The following is a 27,715-nucleotide window of genomic DNA, read 5'->3' as shown; positions in this document are numbered from 1 at the left end:
ATATATATATATATATATACTATTTTAATTTAAAAAGCCATTTTATTTCAACTAATTATGCCTAGGTAAAATTGCATAACCTTAGTCAATCACATTCTTGCCTTTGGTCAGCATCCATGGCTCCAGCTGCCTGCAAATTAACCTATGGAGAAACCAGTCAATACTAATTAAAATACTTGGGCAGAATAGATTATTTGCAAATGAGTCAGTTCCAAGATGTTTTGAAACAGAGGATGTATATGGTCATAAATATAAAAATATTTTGTCCCAATAGCCAATATTTCTTATTTCTACATGAAATCTGAGCACACTACAATAGAAGCACTGGACAGCACTTCCCCATCTGCCTTGACACCGAGTTTGTGACAGGTCTGTGCCAATGCCTGCCCAGCCATCACTTTCACTCTGTAAAAAAAACTCCTGAAGGTATTTTCATTCTCTTAATTGCTGCTTCAAAATCACTTCTGCTGTCATTAACCATCATATTGATAGTGACAACTTAACGTCCTTTGGGAGTAAGAAGTATGAAGAAATAGTTAATCCTTAAATTAAAGGGAGTTAATCCTTCAAGACCATAAAAATGAACTAAGTTGTTTTTACCACAACTCTTTTCAAGAAAGAGGGCTCTCTTCCCCTTAGCTGACTTAATATTTACATCACTAGTAATACAATTCTGGTCATGGTGATCATGTAGGATCATAGTATTTTCTCACTGCAAAGGAAACCAACTGGAAAAACTGTAGAATATTTTAAGCAGGAATAACAATATTTAACCTGAACTACAGGAGGAGTTTTCTTTGAAAAGAAGGCAAAACCACTGCATAACAGCAGCTTAAAGATACTTCCAAAAGTGCTTCAGCAACTAATTGCACAATTACTACTAATGGCACCAAACTTTCAAATACTTTTTCTCTACTCATGAAAAATTGCGACACATTTGTCTCCAAAGTGATGTGGTGAACATCAGGCAGCACAGTGCAGGCAACCCTTCAGTTCTGCTTTACTCAGTCTCTCCCCAGCATCCACCCAGCAGTAGTTAAGAATCTGCATTAAAGCCAGCATGGTTGAACTCAGGCTCTTGAACTCTTGCTGGAACAGCAGTAAAATCCCTTAACTTGTTGCTCTGACACCAGACTGTCAACCAACAAATCAACCAGAGTGCTACTGCCACCACCCTGGACTGCTCCTAATGACTGGCACTACCATTCTTAAGGCACAGAAAGCTCTTAAGGCACCAAAGAGAATGGACATTAATGATGTTAATCATAACTCTAAAAGATAGCTTTAAATGCATCACAGTTACCTCCAAATCTGTCCATCAATTAATATAATTAATGTATTTCTAGATAATAGTCTGAGTAATGCTGGAATCAATCTATGAGTGCCACTTCCAAGAAAAAGCTCATGTCTTTTCTTAGTTCCAACATTATACTATTCCTAACAAACTATTACTTATATTTAAATACCTTTTGATGTCTTTTTTATGTAGACTTACTGAAACAGTGATTTTCATCTTAAACTCTTGCCCACTGTGATTTTTTTTCCATCAGAAAAATATTTTACTCAACTAATAGCTGCCTTTAAAGGACACACCATTAATGAGATATCACTTTCCAAGTTATTTATGTTGACCTTGGACCAATATGACAAAAAGTTATAGTCATTCCCTGGCAGAATGAATTCATTCTATGACAACAAAGGACTTTGATGAATCCTTGAACTTTGCCACATCAGGCTGATGTCACAACATGGTGGCTGTTTCTGTCAGCAACCATGTTAATATTTAATAAAATAATACTTGTTCCCGAGATTCAAAAACTATGTTAAGTGTGCAAATAAATACTAAACAAATATTTTGTATCAAACTTTTATGCAAAGATAAATAATTGTTACACTGTAAAATTGTCAGTTCCATTTACTGTACATTGACTACAATACAATGCATGAGAGACTAAAAGAAACAGAGGAGGTTTGTTTAACTACAAACAGTCTTAAAACTGACATACATTGTGGATATTTCCCCATAAAAACTTCAAATGCTCTGTTCATTTCATTGCTCACAACTGGCTAACTTACATCTCTTAGCAAAATAAACACATACCCTTTATTTAGCATGGCATATTTTGTTACTGAATTAATAAACAAACATTATATAAAAATGATGTGAACATTTGCCTCAAGGGGGAGCTTACAGTTCATTCTTGTAGATCCTTTGCATTTTCAAGCCATTCCAAGCTAATGTTCTTTGATGACATTATAATACAGCCTCACTGCAAAATGTTATTTTTGCTCTGTTTTCAGTCAGTAAATCATTATACCTCCATGCTACTGTCCTTCCTAGACGTCTTTGAAATCCATAGTGTGGACTGGTTTGGACTGGTTTTTGTTCTTCCTTTACTGAAAAATAAAAATATAAATTATTTTCAGTGCATGTGTGCCTTTGCAGTCCTGATTCAACTTTGTGATCAGACCTGAGTGTTCCATCCCTGGATCTCAAGGCCACATTTGGTGCTTTCACAGTGTGGATTCCCCATCCACAGTGGCACTGTTACCAAAAATACCAGATCACCCTGCTTAGCAGTGCTGCTCCCAGGAACTGTACTGAATTTGAAATGGATTTTATCTCATTTTATTTTTTTTCAGTTCCCATCCAGCCACGCCTATTGTACAGAGTAGTCCTTTCAGAGAAGGACTCAGTTTGACCAGGGCTGGTGGGAGCTGAGCACTTCCCTTGTCTGGGGGGAACCAGAGCACACACACCCCCCTAAATCTACATCCAAAGTGCAGCCCACCCACCCCAGTGGGTACCACACCCCTGCCCACCCTGGGACACCAACTCCAGGCTCACTGGGCACCCCTGCAAGCCTCTTCCCTTCAGGGCTTGACCTGACATCTAATGAAGTGATGGCACATGAATCAGACTCCTAGCAATGAATGACTGGTAGAAAGCTTCCTTAGGGCTACTTTTCAGTCAAAACTGTCAATAGTAGGATTTGTGTTTGGCACTTTTTCAATTAAAAAAAGAATTTAAAAAAATTAAATTAAAAAAATTAAAAAGAATTTAAAAAAACAGGTTCCAAAAAGTACTTGCTCTGCAATACTGCTAAAGTGTTTGCTCTGATTTTTCCAGGGAGCCCTGGGGCACCCTGAAAGTTTATGGCAGAATTTCACATGGCTACAACTGCTACAGTACACCATCTTCCCTCACTTAGACTGGTAGATGACTGCAGACTACTGAAATAGGTCCCACTTCAGGAGCCATTGCAGCTGCATTTCAATAAAAATGCTTCAGTCTCGGGATAGAATATTTCACACTGAGGGGCTTTTTTCCCAATGAAGTAAAAACCAGAGGAGGAGAAGTAGCCCTACATAACTCTGTAAGGTAGAAACCTAAGAGTCCCAACAGTCCTATACATTCAGTTTTAGTTCTTTCCTAGTGTGTAAACGCAAGCGAGTCTGAGTTGATTTAAAATGTGCTTTAAGGGTTCTGAATGCTACAGTAGTTTTCAATCCCTCCAGACTTACCTCTGAAGCCCTACAAAGTAATGCATTATGTACCTGAGCCCATTGGAGTAATTGAGAAGACTCCCTTTGGCTTCAGTGGACTTTAGATCAGGCCACAATGCTATAAACAAAGCAATTGCAATGAATCAAGTAGTTCCAGCGCTTCCTTCTTAAAGAAACGAAGTCACTACTTCCCTCCGGATTAATCCGGCAAAAGCAGGCGTAAATTAATGATGAAAGGCTTTGAAGGGAGAGTCCTTGCCACACAGCAGGAACAACTTCTAAATACCTTGGATCAGAACTTGAGCTATACCAAATGATCTTATCTTCAGCAAACCTTTGCTGATTTTTCACAGCTGGTTCAGGAAACAGATTTTAGTGACAAAGGTAAGATGCGATAAATAACTTGAGCATATTGGTGTTTTGACCATCAAATGCAATCATAGAAACTGAGAAATATACCAGGATGGAATTTAAACTTTCTGCAAGGCATTCAGATGATAATGGAGATGGGTCTTTGAAGCAGTTTCTCCTTGCTTCCCTGGAAGAAATGAAAGGGAGAGCATCTAAGCATGAATGAGCTGATCATTTCTGCTAGCTACAGGGACGAGGTGCTGCTTTGCCTTATTACTACCCTTCAAGAGCCCAATGCCAGGCAAAATTGGTCATGACCTTTCAAGCTAGGCATGTCCTGGTTGGCCATGGGTTGTGGCTTTCAGAGGAAAGGTCACCATGCTGTGGAAGCCTAAAAAAGAATGAGAAGTCAGGTTCATGTGGAAAGTTGGGGGTCCCTCCTTCCCCAGCAGGACAGAATACCTTTCCTAAAGCTCTGTGGTGTCCAGATGATAAGTTCAAGTGATTGTCTCTTTTTTTAATTTGGTTTTGGCCCAAGAGCTGCATATTGTGATGAACTAAAATGATTTGCAAGGCAGGTCATAAGTGGAAATTCAAAATAGATAGGAAAGTATTTTTTAAAAAACAAAGTTTTGTTTCAACAGACAAAATACTTCATTTTTTGTGATAGTTTTTTTGATCAAAATGATTTTTTAAATTTCTTTAATTAAAAGTTTTGATGTAACTCAAAATGGACATTCTGGGAACAAAAAAAGCCCAAACCAACCAAACAATAAAAAAGGCAAGCCCGTTTTGCATCAAAACCATTTTGTCCTTGATTTTTCTATCATTTCATCCATCAAACTAATCAGCTGACAGAAAAAAGGGCAATATTCCAAGGTGAATTTCCAATCTCTGCATCATGCAATTTTGAAGTCTTGGAAGTTCAGATGAATTACTTCTGGATCAACTGCTATAGCATCAAAGGCCTGATCAAAGCCCACTGAAGTCAACACTACTATTTCTATTGATTTCAGTGGGCCATGAACCTCTCACTGCTTTCCCAGGAGTATTCAAGGGCTGAAACTTTTCTCAGACGAGAAGGATCTGCCAGAAAATGTACTAAGATGTACCATACTTACCAAGAAATCCAGGGCCCCTGTAATAAGGGTTCCAGAATTCAGTTACTATGTAATTGCTAGTGTTATACATGTTATTCTTTTACTACTCTTCTTTGCTTTGAGCTTCCAACCTTCTGCAGTCCCAGTGGTGAGGTTTATGCATAACATTTCAAAGGCTTTAATTTGCCTGTCATAAGACAGGTTGGAAAGTGTACATTTCCCCTTTCTCTATAGAAAATGCATAAAATAAAAGCAATCAAGTTTGTTATGCAGACTTTGTAACATCTCTTCTTTATGGCCACTTTTCTTAACGAGATACGGCAGCAAGGAGTACTGCAAATATCACTGTGCATTCACTCATACAGACAGAAACAGCCTTTACATTTGGAGTGTTTTCTCACCCAAAATAAGTTACTGCAGCTATTGGCAGGAAATATAAAGCAAAAACCATAAGGAAAAATAAAGGTTAAAAATAAGGAGGAATTTTTTATTTTAATTTATTAAAATAGTGATATCATATTCCTTTTAGCTATTCCTGCTCTTCAAGAGAGACAACAGATTATGAATCTGCTAATTACTCTCGATATTTTACCAAAGTAGCATTTTTCTATAAAACATATTTCAGTTTAAACTCTTCTGGATTACATTAAATTGAAAACACTTCCTGACCTAAAGGGTGAAAATTATATTTGAAAGCTTCAGAAATACTCGTTAAAAAAAAATATATCAATTACATGCTGTCATATCTTTATGCATCTATATCATATTTTGAAAAAAAATTAAAAGTCCAAAGAATTTTAAAGCATGAAGCAAATTATATGGTATTTCAAAGGCTGAAATGTTTTCCTTTTGTATAACAGTACACCTGCTTGATACCACAGCTATGAACACATATCTATTTATTTTATGCATCCTCTTTAGCACACACATGATGTACAAAGGATGTCACACTGGTGTGTGGCTCAAAGCAAGCTTTTGCTTTTCATTTTCATTTTCAGTGCTCCAGTGGTCCATCTGGTGTTTGTATGGTGTGTGCAGTGGAACAGGATTAAGCAGCTGCTGGCCCTTAGGTTTGTCCTTGGAATAAATTTTTATTTCAGGTTAGAAAGTGAGTCCTTGGATTCACCCTGTATCTGTGAGGGACCCCTCTAGTATTTCCCACAGCCCAGGTACTTTATAGATGGTAAGCAAATGAAAGAGGTGAAGTAGAAGTGCTGACAACAGCCCTGCCTATCAAGTGGTCTGCAAAGAGACTTTCTTCAGTAGCAGGTGGAGTCCCAACAGCAGCATACTTTGAGACCTGGAATTATTTCAGCATGCTGTGGAAAAGCCTGAAGGTGAATGTTCAGCTGCAACAGCTGTAAACTACTTGCATTTTAGTAGATGAAAAGGCACTTATTTGCATATTTGGGGACAGATGTAAGCAGTCTTTCAGTAGGAATAGCTTGCCAATGGAAATATGAATTCTGCATTATAAAAACACTATGGATGAATATATTTTACCTTTTATGAAGCATCTGGAAACAGCAAGTCCCAAAAGCCACCAGTATCAACAGCAGTAGTGGTATAGTGGGTATTACAACATAAATTAAATTTGGAATTATACCTACAAGACAAAAGTTCTCATTAATGTCTCCCATGCTGAAGTGCTTTTAACTGTGTGAATAAAAACTTGGAGTAAAATAACAGGAATACATTAACTTACACAAAAGAACACATATATTCCCTCTACAGGAAGAGCTTTAAAGGGAGCTCAGCAGCATCAAGAACAAAGCAGCACTTGAGTTATGTGCAAAACATATTTTAAAGTCTTCAATTCTGCTATTTTCCAATTTTGTAATTCAAAATTCAAGTATTTTAATGCAGCTCATTTCAGTCTATTTTTCTTACAGTCCATTTTAACTGTATACTCAGTTGTCTGTATGTGGATTCCCTGCCCATGCAGTACCACAGGAGGAATGACCCTGGCTCTCATCTTCCCTTTTCACTTAAAAGACACATACAGCCTCTCCTTGACTAATGAGGAGCTAGAGGTGCTCCTCTGCAGGTCCCTGCACAAAAGGAGTGGGAAATGCTGAGACTCTGTTATCTGTCTACAGCAGCTGAGACTCTGTTATCTGTCTACAGCAGAGGATGGGGTCTGAACTTCCAGAAGGATACTGTTTACCAGTAACCAGTAATGCCCATGTTTTACACTAGTACACATTTAATGTACAAATTGTGGAGATTTTCTTACTCATTGTCCTATTTTAAAAATATGTTTCACTAATAAGAATAAACGTGAATATTCAGGTAATGTTTAAGTTTTAGCCTTTGCACAGTTTGTATTAAATGGTATTATTGATTTCAAACCACAGTTCATCAATATAATAATAATTCACGGTGCAATCCTGTAAAATCCAGAGCTGCTCCTTAGACATGTTCAGTTCCTTGAACTAAAGCCAAGCCACAATTCTTCCAGTCAGGAATTCCATTCAGAAGATAAATTGCTGAATGAAACAGCCAGGGACATTGCAGAATCTGGGCAGTAGGTATCCACTTCCCAAATATCAAGTGTCATCTCTACTGGGAATCTCACCAAGGCACTGAACTCCTCTTATCATGTGGTTTCCCCAAAACACAGGGTACCTGGGGGAGCTATGGACACGGTGTTTATTCTGTTTGGTGAGAAAAGGAAACAATTTGTTTCCACAGTAACTAAGAGGACTAATACTCTTGAAATGTTATTCAAATATATGTATTTTCAGGGCACTTCCCAGGGAAACAGACTTTCTTCCTATTGATAAAAATGGAAACCGAAATATAGCTGAATATATATATATATATGTGTGTGTGTTCGTTTGTATTATATATTCATATATTTCAGTTAAAATATAACTAAAAATAAAAAAAATCTCTAATTCCAGTGTTAATATTTTTAGCAGAACACTACATTCATATAGTTAAAAATGTGTTTACATTACCTGTTTCAGTAGCAATAATATGGTACTGATCTTCTGGTTTGCTTGTGTCATAAGGATTTCCTGCTGGCACAGTTGGAAAAATATCTGAAAAGGAGATAAGACATTTTAGGAAACTAGTAAAAAAAATGGCCATTATGTTGTTAAATTAATTAATAGTAATTACATTTTCATTTATATTGGGAAAAAGAACATTTTTATGTTTTATTAAATATATATATAAACAGGATTTTATTACAAAACTGGAATTATAGCTGGAAGAAAGATTACAAGCAATGTTATTCTGAACAACAGCCATATATTTGTAGCTGCTGCTCTCTGAAGAATTCATTTCTCCTGTTTCAGTTCTTAACCATGCCTGTTAAACTTAAGAAATTCTGGAGGTTCTTATACAGTTATCCTTATAATTATGTATTTACCAGTGCAATGGAATTTAATGTGTCAAAATTTCTTACCGTATTCTGGCTCTGCTCTGTCTCCTAATTCTTTCTCCAAGACATTATCTGTTAAATCAATATTTGAAATTGATTGTTGAAGAATGAAAAATGTGTGCAGTAAAACAGATGTTTCCATTTTTTTTCATGCAGTATCACAGAAATACATTCCCCCAAACAATAATTGCTCAGTTCTTCAGCATTTCATCTTCTTACCAAAGACTCTTCACAAACTAGTGTCAAATCACCCCTAGTTCATATTTTTTGCTCCTTAGAAAGCTATAATTTAGTCTAGTTTCAATTCTTGGTGCCCTCTGATTTAATGGCTAATGGTTAAAGACTAAGCCTCTGAACACCCTCGCTTCTTAGGTGCTGAATGAAGCATCTAACATATCCAAAGCTTCATTTGTTCAGACAATTCTAAAACAATATAAGTTGTTCTCTGTCTCATATAGTTATAGTAACTTAATAATGCTATGAGACTAGAGTTCTGAGTGTCCTGATAAATACAAACTGCTGGGAGAAATCAAAACAGTGATAAAGCCCACTAGAAAAGGCAATTATTTCACCTACTCTGGTAAAAGATGTCCACATTTGGCCTTATACAAAGAAAGATGCCAAGATACCCCAAATCACTGAGCTGCTGTCTCTTGACAGCAGGAGATGAGTTTTTAATTTGATTGCTTAACCAAACCTACAGGAGCTGGGCAGGAACTAAATGTGTTTGCAATTACCAACCTATAATTAAATTTAAGATTGCTGAATGATCAATATGATCCAAAGCCAGACTGAACATTACAACAGTAAACGCTATCAAGGGAGAGCTTGGAAAAATAAAAGTGTCTACCAGAAATGCAGCTGCTTCTTGAGCAAGGCTGCCTAATGAGCACTGTCCTGGACTTGCTGATGATACAATTAGATGCAACTTCATCAAAGTCACCTACAAGCAGCTTTGGCCTGTGGCTGGTATCACATATCCTGCACTGAATACAGGCAGGAGAGATGAGAACAGCAACATACTAAAACAACAAAATGGAATTCAATATGCATGTGGCACTTTAGTGCTCCTGGTAAAATGGATGTATTCTGCATTGCTAAGAGCTGACATTGAAGCCTTTACAGTGATTTGAGGAGAGAAAAAGGTAGTTTGTAAGACTCACTTGGTTTGAGATAACAAATGTAATTTTCCTACAAACATTGTGTTACTTTCTCCAGGCAGTGAAAGAAATGCCATGTATCTATTTATATAAAATTTTGCATCTACTCCTTTCCTCCATGTGATAGAAAAACACATTTCTGGAGAATAGTCTGTTTTGCTAAAGAGCAAAATTCCAACAGTTTGAAAAATAAATAGCTACAATTCAGTAGTACTGCATTTAGCTGCATAACAATGACAATACTAACAATAATCTACCTATACATTGTTTGCCTTATGTGCCTCATTATAAACTAATAACCCATTTCTACCTAAAGAAATATAAATGTATTTTCATTGTTACTGTTTTTTAACAATCCAAAATAACCAGCATTTTCTCAGATGGTAAAAGCAATAGAAAAAACCATTTTTTATCACATCTCAAGGATAATGGTGAGTAATTCTATTAAAGAATAATTATCTAATTTAAATTTGTTTGCTTTTAAAGCTACAAAATACACCTGAAACCAAACCTTATTAATAAAGCCTGCAATTTCTGACATAAAAGTGTTGGGTTTTTAACAATATAAAACGTTTTTATTTTTCCACACTATTTCAAAATAATTCTAACTGTTGCAAAAGTGATAAAATTGTCACATTTCCTTGAAGGGCCCATGATGATTACTGAACATCATAAAGTAGTGATATCCACTAACAATTTCAAAAGCAGGAACAGATTCAGGGGTTGACAGTATACCAAAACATGTTGGTATATCAACTCTGCTAAATATTTCATATTTGCTTGCCATATTAATTGCCATTAATATGCTGGAGACCAGAAAGTGAAAAAGTTATGTATCCACTAAAACCAGAGGAACAAAATAGTCTGGATCTCTCAGACAGACAGATCTCCACAAAGAGAGTGATTATTGTTTGTTCATCAGCATAGAGAAAGAAGGTAGGAAACTGCAGAATTTTATAGGTCAAACAGCTGCTAAGAGTAGGATTTCATAGAATCACAGAATGGTTTAGGTTGGAAGGGACCTTAAAAAATAGCTTTTTTCTAACCCCCTGACATGGGCAAGGACATCTTCCACTAGACCAGGTTGCTCAGAGTCCCATCCAACCTGGCCTTGAACATTTTCAGTGATGGGACATACACAGCTTCTCTGGAAAACCTGTGCCAGTGCCTCACACAAAGAATTTCTTCCTACTATCTAATCTAAGCCTATTCTAATCTAAGCAGTTTGAAGCTGTTCCCCCTTGTCCTGGCACTCCAGAACATTGTAAATAGTCTCTATCTTTCTTGTGGGCTCCCATCAGGTACTGAAAGGCAGCAATCAGATCATACCAAAACCTTCTCTTTTCCAGGACAAACAATCCCAATTCTCTCAGTCTTTCCTCACGGCAGAGCTGCTCCATCCCTCTGATCACCTTGGTGTCTCCTCTGGCCCGGCTCCAGCAGCTCCCTGTCCTTCCTGTGCTGGGAGCCCAGGGCTGGATGCAGCCCTGCAGGTGGGGTCTGAGCAGAGAGGGGCAGAGGGGCAGAATCCCCTCCCTGCTCTGCTGCCCACGGGGCTTTGGATGCAGCCCAGCACACGGGGGGTTCCTGGGCTCCCAGCCGGGGCATGTCCAGCTTCTCACCCACCAGCACCCCCAAGTCCTTCTCCCAGGGCTGCTCTGGATCTGTTCATCCCCAGCCTGGATTGGTACAGGGGATTGTCCTGACCCAGATGCAGCACCTTGGACTTCATCTCATGAAGTTAAACCTCCGAGTTAAATCTCATGGGATTCCCATGGGATGCCTCTTGAGTTTTTATTAATTAATAAATGAAATAAATCCATAATTTCATATGCATTCTGACTTCTAGCTTAGTTTTGAAAAACAAACACACTAAAAAATATTTGAAAACATTTGCATGATCCTGCTGAAAAACACGTTTTCATTTACTTTAAGTACCGCTAAGAATAGAAAATGTTACAGGCTCAAACTGGAAAGTTTACTTTTCACGTCCTTTCTGGTTTTGCACCATGTTCTAGTTTACAGTTCACTTTTCCTTTATTGACATACACAGAACTTATGTCATGTCTGAAAGTACAGCCAAATTGCCTAAGATCTGTTTTTTCTGTCACCATCTCAACTAGCATGCATCTGCTTTTCATATCTCTAAGTCTATATGCATGAATGCAGAAATTTTTCCTGCTGTTCTGGACTTCTTTCTTCAAGCCATAACTTTTTGAAACAATTACCACACATAAGATGGTATAAAATGGCAGGCCTGCAACTACAAGGACAGTGCAATATTTTTTACAGGAGGACCAAGAAATGTCTAGAAAGTAGAAAATGTACACTTAAAATACTTTGTGAAATAAGGGAATTAATTCATTTAAAAAATCTCTGGGAATGCCTGACAGTGAAGCTAACTTTGAAAACATTCTTATTAGATATAAACCGTTTTATTAAAATGTATTAAAAATGTATTTTAATAATTGTTATTGACATATTATATCCCATGTTAATGCCAGCTCAGGCACACACCGAAGGAACCAGTACCACAGGCCAAAAACAACTTGAAGATTCCCTCATAAACAAAGAGATAATTGTTTTTCCAAGACAATGTCCCACCCATGAAATACAACTTCAGTTTTACCTACCTGGGGCATATTTGCAGATAAAATTGTGCTTCATGTTGCATCTATCATCATTCCATTGATAAAGGTATGGCCCCCCCAGACCAGGGTTTGCAGTTGGCTGATGATACATCACCACACAGGCTTCACTTCCACAGGAAGGCTCATCTGTGTACCAATTTCTAGTTTTTGAAAATAAAGTTCATCAGGATGACAAAGGAAGAAATGAAGAAATATCAACCCCAACAGTCCCATCCTCTTCAAAGACATCCTGTATTTCCCACAATACTTCTGTCAAAGGAGTTTTAAGGCCCAAGCTACACATCTCTGAATATTGAAAAAATTCTGATCAAAGCACCTCTGCAGAAATAACACCCTCTGCTTTACTCCCTATTAGACTCTTATCTGTCCCTTCATCTTGAGTTCTGTGAGTTGCTGCTACTCTGGCCTTTGGCATCATCAGTTAAAGTTAAGTTAAAGGCTTTTCAAAAAGGGTAGAAACAGAACAATTTACAGTAAGCACCTCACAATAATTTATTTGGTGGCTGGCTCCCTGATTTGAGGTGGCCAGAGCCCTGCAGAATTTAGCTGCCTGCTTTCAGACCACACCCAAAAGACTCTACATGTGGCAGAACAACCTCCAAACTTCATGCAGAAGCAAACCCCCTGGGTGGGAGCAAAGAAATTTGTAGGCTGAAGCCACACAATGCCATCCTGTTATAGCTTCAAACTGAAAACTCAATTGCCAGCTACCCTTCATCTGGAGAAGTCAAGGGGGAGATGCTAGACAAACTTCATGTCTTCAAGCAGGGCTTGTCATTTCAGGCTCCACTCTTTTCCAAGAACCCTTCTCAATAAGCAGTTTCACACACCTACCTGAATGGTGACATACTTCCATCAGCCCACTGGTAGAGGTCGGGGCAAGCACTCGACGTGGCCAGTCCATCGCCACTTCTCCACAGCCCAATCCAGAAATCACCATCAGAAATCCCAGAGCCTGATTTGGTGAGGTTTTGCAGCATGTTTTCTATTAGCTGCTGCTCAGCTTCGCTTTCCAAGCTCAGTAAAGCCCCACCATCGATTTCACAGGCCTGGCGGGCTTCCTGGAAGCCCACACGTCTAGACAAGTCCTGGAAATAAGCTAATTTGTAACACGAATGCTTGAAGGCACCATAGCACACCTTCTGGCCTGAAAAACAAAAACATGGGACTGCTCAGAGTACAGTAATGAAGACCAAAGCTGAAAGAATAGAATACAGTGCATCATGCATAAACTGGTGGAGGACGGGAGGCTTTTTCCTGAGCATATTCATGGTGATAGCACTGGCACCGCTGAAATCCTTTGCTCTAACTTAAATTTCAAATAACACACAGTTCATGGGAATCTATGTTGCCATGTCATATGAAACTCTCCAAAACACTGAAGATTCCCAGTAGGTTCTAGAAAAATATTCCCTACTTTAATGACTCTACCACCAGACCTCTCTTTTATAGCCAGGATCTGTTTGGAGGGTATTTCCGTGACTATTTCATACTAATGGACCAATTTCACTTCTATTGTGTAATCAGAGCTATTCAATTTTTTAAAAAAAATAAATTTCAAATTCACATGTTTAGTGGCAAGAAGCAGCTGGAAATTCTTTTTGATCCCCTAAGTTAACCTTGAGAGGCTCTATATGAGAGGAACTCATAGCTACTCTTCACTACAATGTGCCTGAGTACAACCTGTAAAGCCACACTGGCACAAAGTACAGTAGTTTATTGTACTATATCAAATTTCCATTTGAAAATCTTGTATTTAGTCTCACTTTTAAGCAAACCCAGATACGTGACTCACATAAACAACATTTGAATAAGATTTATCCTGTTTCACCTTAAAAAAAAATAAATTGTAATTTGTCACCAGGAAACAGCATACTTAAGCTATACTTAAGTTTTCCCAGGCAATGTTTTTCTATACACAAAGAGTAAACATCAAAGTAAACAACCTTAAAAGCTACAATAAAGTTCATTCTTTTTTGCATTAGTGTTGTTTCATTTTTGTATTTAATGAGTAAGACATTTCCAATAGCAGACAGCACAAGGGCTGAGATGAAGACATCTCTGTATTTGCACAGAGCTTAGTTTCAAGTATTTGCATAGAATAAGCAGATTGTATCAAAGATGCCTTAATGTAGGAATGGAAAATCAGGATCAGCTCTTGACTTATAGCTAAATCTGAAAGTAACTCTTATTTTTCGGGATTATTTCTGTTGTAGAGAGCTAAATTACAGGGGCAGTAGGGATATACTATGCTTAACTTTCTAGGGTTTCCTACAATTCTTGTAATCTTTCTAGAAAAAAAAACCAACCAACTCTGAAACCTTCACTTTATAATACCCTATTAAAGTTCATCTGGAGAAGGACTATCGCGGAGAAAAGCATCTTTTTAATCTCATTCTTACCTTGTCAGACAGACTTCAGTTGTTTACCAGTAATTAATCTACCAAAATAACACTGGAACAAGAACAGTCTAAAAAAAGGACAGGCTTGTGCCACAGATATAGAAAAAGCCAGGCTCCAAGATCAGGCAGAGTGCCAATTTTGGCTCTCTCTGATAATGTCCTGACAACACAGTGTATGCCCAAATTTCTTTCCTGATACTTCCCTTTATTCATATAGGTTAAGAGCCTCACTCCCAATAAATGTAGAAAGGGCCATAGTTGTAGCTGGGCAGTGGTGCTGAAGAAGCAAGGTACAGATGTTTTAACAGAGATTAAATGAAATAACAGGCTTCTTCCTAGACTTCTTTGAACAAAAGAACTACTGTTATCAAAGTAACAGTGGTAAGTCTAAATGTTCTGAAGTGAGAAATGCAAAAATGAAAGCTAGCTCATTCCCTTCCTTGACACAATGCTGAAATTCCAATTTTGTGAACATGATTGATTTTCCCCAGGAGCTCTCTCACTGACAGAGTAGAGTGCACAGGGAAGGAGGAGTTGATCAACATTTTGTTGATCACTGCTGGGTGAGTGACAATGGCTTATTGCCAGAGTACTCATGTGCATACAACAGCACAAACATCCAAAGCCTAGCACTGAATTATGCAGGACACTAATCACTTCCACACCTTTCCCTGTAGCTGAAGATTGGATTCAAAGCATTAATTCAAGATGTACATGCACATTTAGGAAGAGGGCTTTGTCCATTGTCTTATTCTTTTTATTCCCCCAGACAATCTTTGAAATAAGCTCTTCCATGATTCCTTTCATTCTGTGCACATACTCTTCCTTGACATCAAGTAGTAAGTTATGAGCAAATTCAGATGTCAAAGAATCCTGGTCACAATTTCAGCCATGCCGGAATGTTCAACCAACTGTGATGAGCAAGCTGACCACTACGGAGAATAATTCCTGTGCTGTTCCTCCCTCTCATGGGAAAACAGCTCACTTTGCCTTTAAAACAAACAATCCACACCCTATCCCTGCATGTTTCTCAGGTGGCTGAAGTGTTCCTCTCACTCTCTGTTCCCATGCACAGCCTCTGCTCTTCTGTGACTCTCCCAAAATCTGACTCAAACCTTCCAGCTGAAGAAATGGATCCTTGCTGGCTACCTACCTGAGCTTTCTCAGGACGCTCATCTGCCTGTCAGCTGCTGCATGGAGATTCAGGTAGAACCTCAGAATTTTAGGCTGGCAAAGACCCTGAAGACCAGGTCATGGCAAGCACTGTTTCTGACCTGCTCCAAGGCTTGTGTCCATAAGCTGTGCCGTATTCTTGTCTAATGCAGAGGCTGTATCAATGCTCAGCTCCATCACCCACACCAAGGAAAGCAGGTGGGACTGTATGGAGCAGCAAGGAGGATGACAAGCATTTGTGCTGCACAACACAAAGAGCTGCTGCAGCCTCTAATGTGTGCCCAGCTTGCCACTGCTGTGCACTCAAAGCAGGGAGCCCTCTTGGAGCCATCAGAATACAGATGTGAAGGCCCAGTTTCTACCCAAGGGCTTATCTGAAAGGGTGTGCAAGTTAAAATCTTGAAGCTTTGTGGAAGACGTTTTCTTTCTTCCCTTAAACTGACCTGAATAATTTCTAAGGACATCATTTTTATTCCAGATATTTGGGCAGGGTTAAGTAACTCTAAAATCAAGTTTTAAAAAGTGAGAGAGAATTGAACAAATGAAAATTTGCATGAAATCCAACTCCTAAATTACTGCTCTTTCATTTATTGTTCTCTCTACCCATGGCAAAAGAAATCATCTTCTCCTTACAGGATGATCATTTCTGCAAGAATATACCTCCAGAAACCAACAGAGAAAACAGCAAGAAACAAAGAAATAATTGGCATTACGACCCATAGACCTAAACAGCGTGAATGAAGTGTGTGAGGCAGAGCAGTAAGCTTTCTGGAAGAAGCTGTGAATTTCTCTTGTTCTAGTTAATTTAATCCCTGTGTTTAGGCAATGACCTACTCTGAATCTTTTCTTTCTTCTTTTGAGGCGGACTTTGAACCAGTTCCACTACGGCAGATAAATGTGTTAATGGAAATCTGCAGTTGTCCCTTAATAGCTGGCAAATCAGTTGACATTTTAGTGCTTTTCTCGGAACACCCTGAGATGTCAGGTTTTAAAGCTTCATTTTTTCTCTCACTACTAATTTCTGAACTACAAAGCAGAAATAATTTACCACTGAGAAATGACAGAATGGACCACACTGTACAGGAGACAATATAAGTATGGAAATATCAACTCTGTGCTATTTTACTTTATTCTAACATCTTTCAGCAGACTCCACAGGTAGTTCTAAGGCAACATTTTGCTATTTCAGCTGTAAAAATTGAGTTCAAATTTTTCTGTCACAATTAAATAGAAACTAGATTTGTAAGTAAGACTATTGGAATGAATCATGCTAAGATACTACACAACACAAATAATCTTTTTTTTTTTGTCTCATCATCTCATTAGCTGATGAAAGCAAGTGAACAGTATTTGCCCCAGAAAGTGCTAGCTACCATTTCCATCCATATGGGTCAGTTTGCATCTTTGTGTGTTTCACAGAAGGTCCATTGTAGAATATTGAGTTATCAGCCTCAGAACAAAGATATTTTTAAACTAAATTACTCATTAAAATATTTCTGCAGATGGGGGGGAAAAAAATCTCCTTCAAGAAAAAAAGAAATAAGCAAATTACAAGCTGTTATTTCAATCAGTTATATCTCCATTATGTTTTAATAATCATGCTTCATTAAAAAATAATGGATTCCTTGATTTCTGTCATGACAGGAGTTACAGCAAAGTGTCATTTATAAGCAAAATTCTAAAAAAAAAAAATCTAAAAACCCTGCTAAAATACCAGGTCAAAGACTCCTCTCCCTAAGAGCATCAGACTCATTACTAAACTAAACCCCACAGGCCCATGAGCGGCACAAAGGTCATTTTCAGTGACACACCTGGCTTAGCTGGAGCCTTTGAAGATGTCAGGTAGAAGATAAGCTCCCTGCTGATAAATCCCATCCCTCTTCCTCTTGAACCTTACAAACTAACCTGCAATCCAGGGCTTGATACCATTAGCATCCACCAAGATTAGGTCTGCCACTGCACGTGCACAGCATACGTGAAGAGAGACAAAAATTAATGCACAAAGCCTGATGTGCTAAACTCTTTTATGCTTTGTATTTTCACTATTTTTTCATCCCAAGGGAATGGATTCAGCAGAAAACAAGAAGAACGCTTGGTAAAAAGCAATGTAAAATATTTAACATTAACCAGAGCAGCGTGAGCCTGATGGAGACCTCAGAAAACAAAGTGACAAATGAAAACACAAGGACTTAAGTGAAAGTGATAATGAAATAGCAAAACAGAAATCTGTGATAACTAACCAAAATATTCTCTGCCCATGTTATGAAGACTAGCCTTGATATTGAGCTTGCACACGCGCAGTGACCTCAGGGATGACTCACCAGCATCCAGGACACTGGGCACAATTTGTTTTCACCTGTCTCCACATCACAGGACACTCCACACCAAGTCCCAGTGATGCACTCCAGAACATGGCCAGTAAGAGACTAAGTGGTAATAAAATTTCCTAATCACATTTTGTTTCAAAGCTGATGCATCTTGTCAGACGGTCTTTGTATCATCCAGTCAGATTTTGACTAGGTTCAGATGCCAGTCATATTTTGCTATATTACGTTACTGCTGTTGATGTTTTACTGCATCATATTTGCGTCCATCCACCAAATATATATTTTTTTATGATTCATATTACTTTTAAAAAAAAACAAAACTGTGACAACATTTCATAATTACATTCTGTCTGTATTTAAAATAAAAGCAAGTTGCCATCCTCTCTCTCAAACTTTGTACTGAATATACATCATTCTCTGGCTGAGTCAGTGTTCATACCACTGATGTTTCTCAGCTCACAGTCCCAAGTTGTTTAAGGAATTCCATGTGCTCATAAATTTGACATTCAAATCAAACCTGCTGTACAGATCACATGCCAGCCTGTATCTGTACTGATAGCTTCATAGCTATCTCTTCCATACCTTAGTAGGTACTCTGTCCTCCAATCCTCCTAATCACCAAGCCTTCTGAGAGAAGAGAAAGTCATTACTGATTTATTCTGGATTAGGGATTATGCCTAAATTGTCATCATACATTTTGTCTTAAGTCATTTCCCAGGGTGAAAAATTTTCAAAGGTTCAAATGGCTTATATAAAAATCCCTGAGGGCCACATTTGCCTATCCAACAGCTGTGCTTCAGGCAGATGTGCACAGCAGACAGTTTGTATGCATCATATCAGAGTCACAAGCATGCAGACTACGTCTAAAGTGGCTGAATGAAGGCTGCCCCCAACCTCTCATGCAAAACTAATCTATCAGCCATTTTTAAAATACTTCTTGTAATGGAGTATCTTTCTTGCTAAATTCTTGGGCAAGTAAAAGTTATAGATGCATTTCTAGACAGCAAATCTAAAATGGTAAATAGGAATTTTTTTCTATTCTTGATCAAACAAAGGCCAGGTAATGTAACTTTAGCCATTAACCATCCTATATCTTGTGAATTAGAAAAGATGATGCAAGAAATCCTCAGACATCAAGTAAACAGTCTCTAGGATTAATGCAACTTTTGCAAAGGCAAAAAAAAAAAATAGGGATAATGAAGTTTTAAGTAAAATCAAATTACTGTATTATAGCATTTATACAGTGATTTTGTACAGTTATGCAGAATATGAAGATATATTGAATATACATACATGAAGACATACAAGATGCATTTTTCCTATCTGGTCCCTGTCTTTATTTTTTCTTTTGCCATGGAAAGTGCTTTTGAGTACATTTATTGCTGAAAATGGGGTTTCACCTTTATGTTAGCCTTTACTAGTTCAGCTATTGTGTTTCTAAGCATTTTGGGGACAGGGAATGGGCAATTTTCTGAATGACAGCTGTCCTCAATAGACCCATAATAGCTACACCTCCAAAAAAATCAAGCAATGAAATAGGAGACACAAAGAAGTACCTGATTGTGCTCATTTACATATTAAATGTTACTCATTCCTAACACCTGGATTTTGCCATCAGCTGAATACAACTGCAATTAAAATTGGATCTGAGAGTTTCCCTGCACAATGCAGCAAGATTGCTGGTCACAAAAATAGTTAAGAGTACACATATGACCCCTTATAAAATGTATTGATCCAAGCAGGTTATTTTGGGGGAGGTTTGTCAAAGCCTCTGTGTGCTCAGGGCCCGCACTGTTCTAGGTCTTGGGAGGATGCAAGAGCATTCCTTGTCCTGCAAAACGTTCTTCATTGCATTAAGTAAATTGCTGGGAGAATTTCTCTTTTGCACAGCAGATTAAAAAGTTTGTCTGGATTTTCAAAATCCCTGATGTGGTGCTTCAGGCTTGTTCTTGATGTAGTGGGAACTGGAATACCAGCCTGCAAGAAAGCTGCCATCTTCACAGAGCAATGGTAGGCTTATTCACTCATTTTCCAAAGTAAACAACACACATTTATTTCTTATACTGAGCTTCTCAATCCTGGCACACAAAGGAGAGATCTCAGGCCATTGACAAAAGAGCTGTAAAGAAGTAGCTTGATGTCTAAATCTCATTAGAAACTAATCAACACTTCACCCTCCATAATTACTATTGCAGGGAAACATACGATTACAATTATGTGAATTAATACAGGGTGTCTTCAACTGGAAAATTAATCTCCATTTTTATGAAAATGTTTTAGTCACTGATTCAAGTCCTAACTCAGATTAAAAGAAAAAAAAAAATCTATAAAGTATTTCCCAAAAAGTATTTCTTTTTTTTTCCCCCAGGTCAAATCATTAGAGCCCTGACAGCTTTCATTTCTTCTAAGTAAAACATACCTTCATTTTGGCATCAGCTCTGGTTTCAGCTATCTAACACATCATAAATTTAAAGCATGAGATCCATTTAGCTTTTCCTGTAATAACTATTTTCCTTTCTTCTGGTCATGTGAACTTTACAGGTGTATATCACAGGGCTCACATGGCAGTCAGCCACTTCCTTCTCTAAGGGGCCAGCTCAGAGTTGCACTCTCCTGGGGATTCACAAAAAGTGCCAACATAGCTGCTAAAACAACCCCTAAAGCTGCCAATTGCCTTCCCTTTTTTAAAGAAAAGCTTGGACACAATCAGGCCAATGATAAAACCCAAGTGTCAATGGTATCTATTCTAACTTATTCAAAAGAAGAGGAAATACAGAGTGTTGGAAAGATCTACATATCTACAAATCTGCTCTGGGATGTGTATTATTTTACCCAGAACTTTAAAACCTCAGAACAAAAAAGACTCAACCAAACAAAACACCCCCTTACTGCTGAAGCTGTTAGCAGTGGGTTTGCTTTGCTTTGTTTTTTGGGTTTTTTTTAATTCTTATAAACATAGAAGCACATAGGTTAATTCTTATAAACACAGTAACACAATAATTTTTTTATATATCATAGCCTAAAGACACACCAAGAACTCCATAATTTCAGCTGTTTATTAAAAAAAGCATAAACACTGACAAGACTGCCCCAGAAAACTGTGGATGTCCCATCCCTGGAAGTGTCCAAGGTCAGGTTGGATGGGGCCCTGAGCAACCTGGTCTACTGGAAGGTGTCCCTGCCCATGGCAGAGGGCTGGGATGAGATGGCCTTTAAGGTCTCTTCCAAAACAAACAATCCTGTGATTCAAATTAAGTCCATTCATCAATAGTTTTCTGTGTAGCCATGAAGCCCAGAACAGAATTCACAGACACTTTAAAGACAGACATACTATGGCACCTAAAAGGTTGTTGTTAACTTGCTGTGGAATAGACATAATAGACAAAAATTGTAGTCTGAATGCCTTAAGTATGTGTGCCAGCCTAGGGGAGCAGGGAATAGTTTTATTCTCCTATCCCAAACGAGCAGACATTTTTACAAATACCCAATTTTATACCCATCAGTAGCTTCCCTCAACAGGTTTTCTCCAAGGCATAAATGTAAGCACTTTTGATAGTTTCTGCTGATGGCTTCTTATTTTTGCCTCTAGAATGAAATAGTTCATAACTCTTTGGTCATAGAATCACAGAGTATCACTCAGTTGGAAGAGACCCCCCAGGATCACCAAGTCCAACCCCTGGCGCTGAACAGACCATCACCAAGAACCCCACTGTGACCACTTCCCTGGGGAGCCTGTGCCAGTGCCCAACCACCCTCTGGGGGAAGAACCTTTTCCTGATATTCAACACGAATCTCCACAGTCAATAAATCCACACTATGTCAATTAAATGAAGAAAAAATGAGAAGAAAATATACTCTCTCTCAATTTTTTTTCATAGCAAGCACCATCCATTCTCAGTAATTTTCAGTGAAATTTGAATGTCTTTTTTCCAAGTAGGTGGATTTGCATGAATTTGTTACCAAAGTATTTGCAATAGATTTAGATAATATATATCTGGGTGCAAATTATAATAATTTCCTTGGTTTAAGAGTTTCCTAGGGTAAGGAGCATTTATGTAGGGAGCTCCTTATGTATTTCAGTACAGGACTGGAGAGTGCTTTCTTTCAGCAGCAGCAGTTCCAGAATTAAAAGACAAAGCAACAAGCAAAACATTGTTCACCTGCTCCTAAGAGAGTAGGAAAAGCCAATCCATGTGGAATCTTAAAATTGGTGACAGTTAACTTAAGACAAAAATTGAGGGGAAGTTTGAGGGGAGGAGAGATCTGTTAGAATATTATAAAGGATAATTTACACTAAAAAAAATTCAGAGGTAAAGCATCAGTGGTTAATTCACATTACATGTAGTCCTTGAGATACAGTGTGGGATTCCTCTCACCAATTTTGTTCTTCCCAATAACCTGTCCATATCTAAACTGGCTGACTGACCTCACTGTGTAGACAGCTGAACAAAACAAACACAGCAGTTAGCACAGATCTGCAGTATATTCAAAATCCAAAATTAAATTAATCACACTCTTAAAATACCAACCTTTCCTTTCCCTTCTTATAAAGTGAGCCTAGAGTCATTAGCTGGATACTGCAGCTACATTCAGATTTTCTTAAAGCCATGCCAACTTTTTCATTAGGACTCATTATTTCTTAAGATTGCTTGGAACTGAGGACCCCACTGTTTGTCAATGGTGGGAGCAGGGACTGCTTCAGCAAGAGACTCAACTTCCAAATAGTGAGTGACTGGTAAGAGTGTAGAGTGTAACAATTACTATCAAAGGATTGTTTCATCTTACCTATTGTACATTTGCATCTACCATTTTTTCTGACCCACCAGAGATTTGCAAAGAGAAAGCCATTAGTTAGAAAGGGAATTAGTTTCATAAACATAATGATGTATAGAACCCTTTATGAACCAGAGTATGTTCCCCTGCAAACATCCTATAATCAAGAAGTTTGATCTAAATAGGGTCAGATCTGAACTAGAGTTGAAATGAAGATACCGAACACGAGTTCAACCAGGGAAGAGACCAGCCTTCTCTCTCTGGGAGCAAGAAAAGTCAAGTGAAAGCAAGCACTTTGTCCATACCATTCCACATGGTTTTTACCATAGCTCCCTCCATGGTATTTGTTTCCTCTTGAGCTCTTTAGCCAAGTGGAATACTGGGACTTGAAAATCATGAGTTTGAACTTTGCAATGCCTTTCTTTTTTTTGAACAAAATGCTGGGAGCAAAAAGTTGTATTCCTGTGAAAACAGCATGCTGGTCTGAGACACAGCACTAGGATTTTCCATGTCTTTTTCCTTATCCCTGAACAGAACTGCAGCCTGGCACAACTCTCGCCCATGGGAAATGTAAGTTTTACAGGCTTGACAAAGGGGGAATCATTTCTAATACAGAAATCTGATTCTTGAAACTGATTTAAGTACTTGGGTATTTCTACCCTGCTACAGAAGGACTCCTCCACCATCAGATGTCTCATCAAAACTGGGCTCCCATTCCACAGGGTATTGTGGAATTTCTTGTTTTGCGGCAAAGTGTGTTTAGTAGAAACATGTATTATATTCAAAAATCATCACCTCATTTCACTTTAAGAGCCCAGCTCATTGATTTGTCCCCACAAAGACAGTGCTCAGTACAGCTGGAGAAGAAGAGGAACTAATGCAGGAGTCCGTGGGAATTCAAGGCCCATCTTCTTCTCCCACACTTCTCCAAGTCTCAGCTTTAGTGATTACTGAGACCTTCAACAGAGCAAAAGGATCTTCCACTATCTGGGCATGCCTATCCAAGAAAAGCTTCTCTAGTATGGAACTAAGTGCTGGATATTTCCAACAAAACCTGTTCAACACACACCTGTTGCATGTGTAGATGAGATGGCAGTGTTTTTATCAGGTTATACCTTTGGAAATTCTGACCTGCAAATGTGTCTTGAAATTTACACTTCACACAAAAAAACCCAACCAACAACTTTACAGTAGAAGGCTTCATCTAGAGAAAATGCTTACACTTTGACAGACAAAACTCAGGTGTAATAAGCAGGTCAAGAAAATTCATTTAAATTAAATTATGCATGTTTTGAGAAAGGGTTTGTTATCTCTAGTCAATCCAGTACCCATGGAGACACTGCTTTAATTCTCTTACTTTGTAGTACTTTATGTAGAACTCAAATCTGATCATAAGCCATGTGAATGAACATATTCACTTCCTTAAAGGCATCTGAAGCAACAAAATCTATAGTTCAGGGGCAACTCTGGTAGTTTCCTAATCCACCAATTGTTTTTCCTCATTTAGTGTTTTATATATTCAAGTATTTTTGCACCAAAATAGATACATACTGCTTTAAAATACTATATCATTATTTAATCTGTTATTGATGCACAGCAATAACATAGAGCAAAACTTTAGAAGTTGTAGAAATACAACTAGACAAACAGGAGTCATTAAGCTATAATATCTATGATTAATATATAGGCTGTTAAATGATTAGTAATAAGATTAGCTTGCATCTCTTCTGCCCAATAGATACTTAAAGTAATTGCATCTTTGCAAACTGCATTATCATCACTTCATGTTCTTTATGATGTCATGGGACAGCAAGGCAGACTCAGCACTTTCTCCTGAGCCTGCTTTGGGTTTTCTCCTACAGGAATCAATTCTCTGGCAACACTAGACAGTTTGATATGGAAGCTGTAAGCACTGCTCACAAAACATCTGTCTAGCTATGTTAAAAATTAAAAAGCACTTTGCATCACTGTTCAAAACTTCCCAGATTAAAGATGACAAAGAAATAACACCAAAATGCGAATTGTTTGATGCCAAAAACAGTTATAATTATATCCTAGGAAAACTAACATACTCAGAAAAAGTAACAGAAACCCTTTACTTAAAAAATGGTATTTCAAAAAGGCAGGACTTTTCTTCTCTGTTCTATTGACACTGCGATCAAACTGCTAGCAAATTTGCAATTATTGCTAGGTCTGCTGCAAATTTACAGCAGTCAATGGGACTCTTTCCACAAGGTCCAACCAGCACTCAAGCAGCTTAGGTGAGTGATAGGAACTATATATTTATTTGGAATGTGAGCAGTGAAATTTCCTACTATGCCAGATTATTAATTATGACTGAACCATAAATAAATAATTTTTTTTAGGTCTGTTTAACATATAGACTTATGATTTCAAACATAGGCTTGCTTAAGTCCAAACTGCTGGTTCTTATACAAGAGAGAGGTAAGCTAGATGGGAGCCAGGTGACAGCACACACTGCCCAAATTCTTTTCAGTGGTACTATTTCTTGCCTGAAATAATGTCACTACTGCTAGTACTACACCTATACTTCTGCATGTGCCAGAATATGGGTGTGAGACAATATGGGTATTGAGAGAAAGAAAGGGAGGGGGGGGAAAAAGTTCTTCCAGTACATAAGAATATATTCAATAAGCATAAATAAATAAATGTGGTTGCTATTGTCTAGGAAACCTTCATCTAATGAATGCAACTTCAACAAATAAACTAATAGTACATAAATGGTTCGTTCTGTAAGTGGCTTCAAACCCTCTCCTGTATTCCACCAGACAAGTACTATCAGCATAACAGTGACATGAGGCTCATTAAATGCTTTAAAATTCTTCAGGGGAATATGGGGCAGAGTCTGTCTCCTATCAAAACCCCCAAAGCCTTATGTGCATCTAGGAACAGTTTGGCAGGGCACTATACACATATCACACATGGCTTTAAAAGCTGGATCTCAGTTTCCTGTGACTCTGTTAAACACAGAAGTTGCAGCTAGAAGATTAAGGCACTGGGTTTCCTCAACCACACATGGATTCCTGCACTAAGACTGCTAATGCCAAACACGTCTTGTAGATAATTAATCTTCACTATTCCTTAAAAATAACAGTGTTACATAGCAGTCATATAAATTGTAATACTTAGAGCTTTGATGTATCATATAAACCAGTATAATTCACAGTATAACAGAGGTAGAGGAAACGTTTCAGGTTACTGTTGAGGCAAATAAGATTTTCCAAAGTGTTGGAAGTACTACTTAGCTACTGTTTCCTGGAGATCTGTTTTACCAAAAGCCCAACAACCCACCTCTGTTGTAGCATTAGAACACACTTCAAATAGAGCACGAGCAAAATGGGCCAGTGACTGCCCTCCCTCAGCAACAAAGAAAGTTACCTGAATTCAGCAGTCAAATGTTTGCAACAAAAAAAAAAATAACCTACAAAAAAAGTTTTGTTGATATGCTACTGTTACAGCCCCTGAAACAATAGTACACAAATAATTGGCATTGTTCTGGAGACAGTTTACAAAGAGCCGTGTTCTTACCCATATATACACACACATAACTTGCTAACAAGCAGAGTGGGGTGTGTAAATCTTTGTTTCCAGGCAGATGCATGGATGTATATACAGGCAAGAGCAACACACCTCCGAGAGCCTGTCAGCTTTAGTCTAGAGGGTGTGAAACAAAGTAAGCTTAAAAGGAGCTCTTTCATTAAATTTAGCAGCTTCTTAGCATATGCACCTGTACACTGTAGACACACAGTGGGAGTCTACAGCTCTTAAATTAAACCTAAGCTCCAATGTTAGATACAGATTTCTGAAGTATTCTTCCTTTCGGTTTTGAGAGTTGCGGATGCACCCACGCACACCAAAACTATTTATACCGCAAGCTCTAAAAAGTTTGCCCTCTCCAACTAACAATATCGCAGACAGAAATGTCCCTGTCCAGCTGCCAACAAAACTCGGTGCACAAACGTTCCCCGGGAAGACGCTCGATCTTTTTAAGCAATTCGGACTCAGGCATAGGGCGCCGGCACTCAACCAGCTCTAAGACGGGGCAGGACATGACTTGAGGCTGCCGCAGGAGCCCGCAGCCGCACGGAGGGGTGCGCAGCCCCGCAGCATCCCCGCTCCGCGGCATCACCACTCCGCGGCATTCCCACTCCGCGGCATCCCCACTCCGCGGCATCCCCACTCCGCGGCATCCCCCGCTCCGCGGCATCCCCACTCCGCGGCATCCCCCTCTCCGCGGCATCCCCGCTCCGCCGCATCCCCGCTCCGCCGCGGCACAGGCGCGCCCGGGAGGCGCTCCCGGCCGAGCCCCCGGTCCGGGTCCCGGCTGCGCTCCCGCACGGAGCACTCACCGCTGAGGACGCGCCCGGCGAGCGCCCCAGGTCCACACAGCACCGCGGCCGCCAGCACGGCCGCCAGCCCCAGCCCTCCTCCGGCCCCCATGGCGCTGCCCCGCTGCCGGCTGGCTCCAAAAAGCGCTCAGGGCAGGGCGATGACGACCGGCGGGCGAGGGACACACACCCAGTTCGCCGCCACCCTCCGCCACCTCCCCGCCGCTCGCCGCCCTGCCTTTATCTGCTTCCCCCGTGGAGGGACCGCCCCCTCACCGCCCCCAGCCCCTGTCCCTGCCCCTGTCCCTGCCCCAGCCCCTTCCCTTCTCCGGAGAGGTACCGGCACAGGTACCCGATGTGCGGTCGCTTCCCTCTCCTGGGTGGAGGCTGCGGGTCCCTCCCAGCCTCGCTGCCGGGTCATTTAGGGTGAGTTACTGTCCCAGTGGTTTCTGAGTGTGATCCAAGCCCAGGTCTGTCAGGGTTTCATATCTGTCAAGGGCTTTGTAGACCTTCGTGTTCCGTGTTTTCCCT

General features: G+C 39.2%; 1 protein-coding gene across 6 annotated transcripts; it reads right to left on the bottom strand.

Annotated features, from left to right (window-relative positions):
- Window positions 1-1,857: 1,857 nt before the first annotated feature.
- On the bottom strand, window positions 1,858-27,389 carry CHODL (chondrolectin). 6 transcript variants are annotated; one of them, XM_058849237.1, is made up of 8 exons: window positions 27,206-27,389; window positions 12,995-13,307; window positions 12,143-12,300; window positions 8,374-8,421; window positions 7,922-8,005; window positions 6,462-6,564; window positions 3,967-4,045; window positions 1,858-2,397 (listed from the first exon to the last, which is right to left on the bottom strand). In XM_058849237.1, the coding sequence occupies exons 1-8, from the start codon at window positions 27,294-27,296 to the stop codon at window positions 2,395-2,397; spliced, it is 879 nt and encodes a 292-aa protein (XP_058705220.1). In that variant the 5' UTR covers window positions 27,297-27,389; the 3' UTR covers window positions 1,858-2,394. The 6 variants fall into 6 exon arrangements, with proteins under 6 accessions (XP_058705220.1, XP_058705213.1, XP_058705247.1 ...); XM_058849230.1 differs by lacking the exon at window positions 3,967-4,045; XM_058849264.1 differs by lacking the exon at window positions 8,374-8,421.
- Window positions 27,390-27,715: the final 326 nt, after the last annotated feature.

The sequence above is a fragment of the Poecile atricapillus genome, chromosome 1, assembly GCF_030490865.1.
Source record: "Poecile atricapillus isolate bPoeAtr1 chromosome 1, bPoeAtr1.hap1, whole genome shotgun sequence".
In the NCBI taxonomy this organism is placed as follows: Eukaryota; Metazoa; Chordata; class Aves; order Passeriformes; family Paridae; genus Poecile; species Poecile atricapillus.
The sequence above is the reverse complement of the archived record's forward strand: the minus strand, read 5'-3'. Positions and strand labels throughout refer to the sequence as shown.

Coding starts and splice junctions, on each gene's coding strand:
- CHODL (XM_058849230.1), bottom strand. CDS start 27,296: ATGGGGGCCGGAGGAGGGCTGGGGCTGGCGGCCGTGCTGGCGGCCGCG. Junction 12,301..12,994: donor GGAAGTATGTCACCATTCAG/GTAGGTGTGTGA, acceptor TTCAAAAACTAG/AAATTGGTACACAGATGAGC. Junction 2,398..6,461: donor TTCCAGATGCTTCATAAAAG/GTAAAATATATT, acceptor TTTATTTTTCAG/TAAAGGAAGAACAAAAACCA.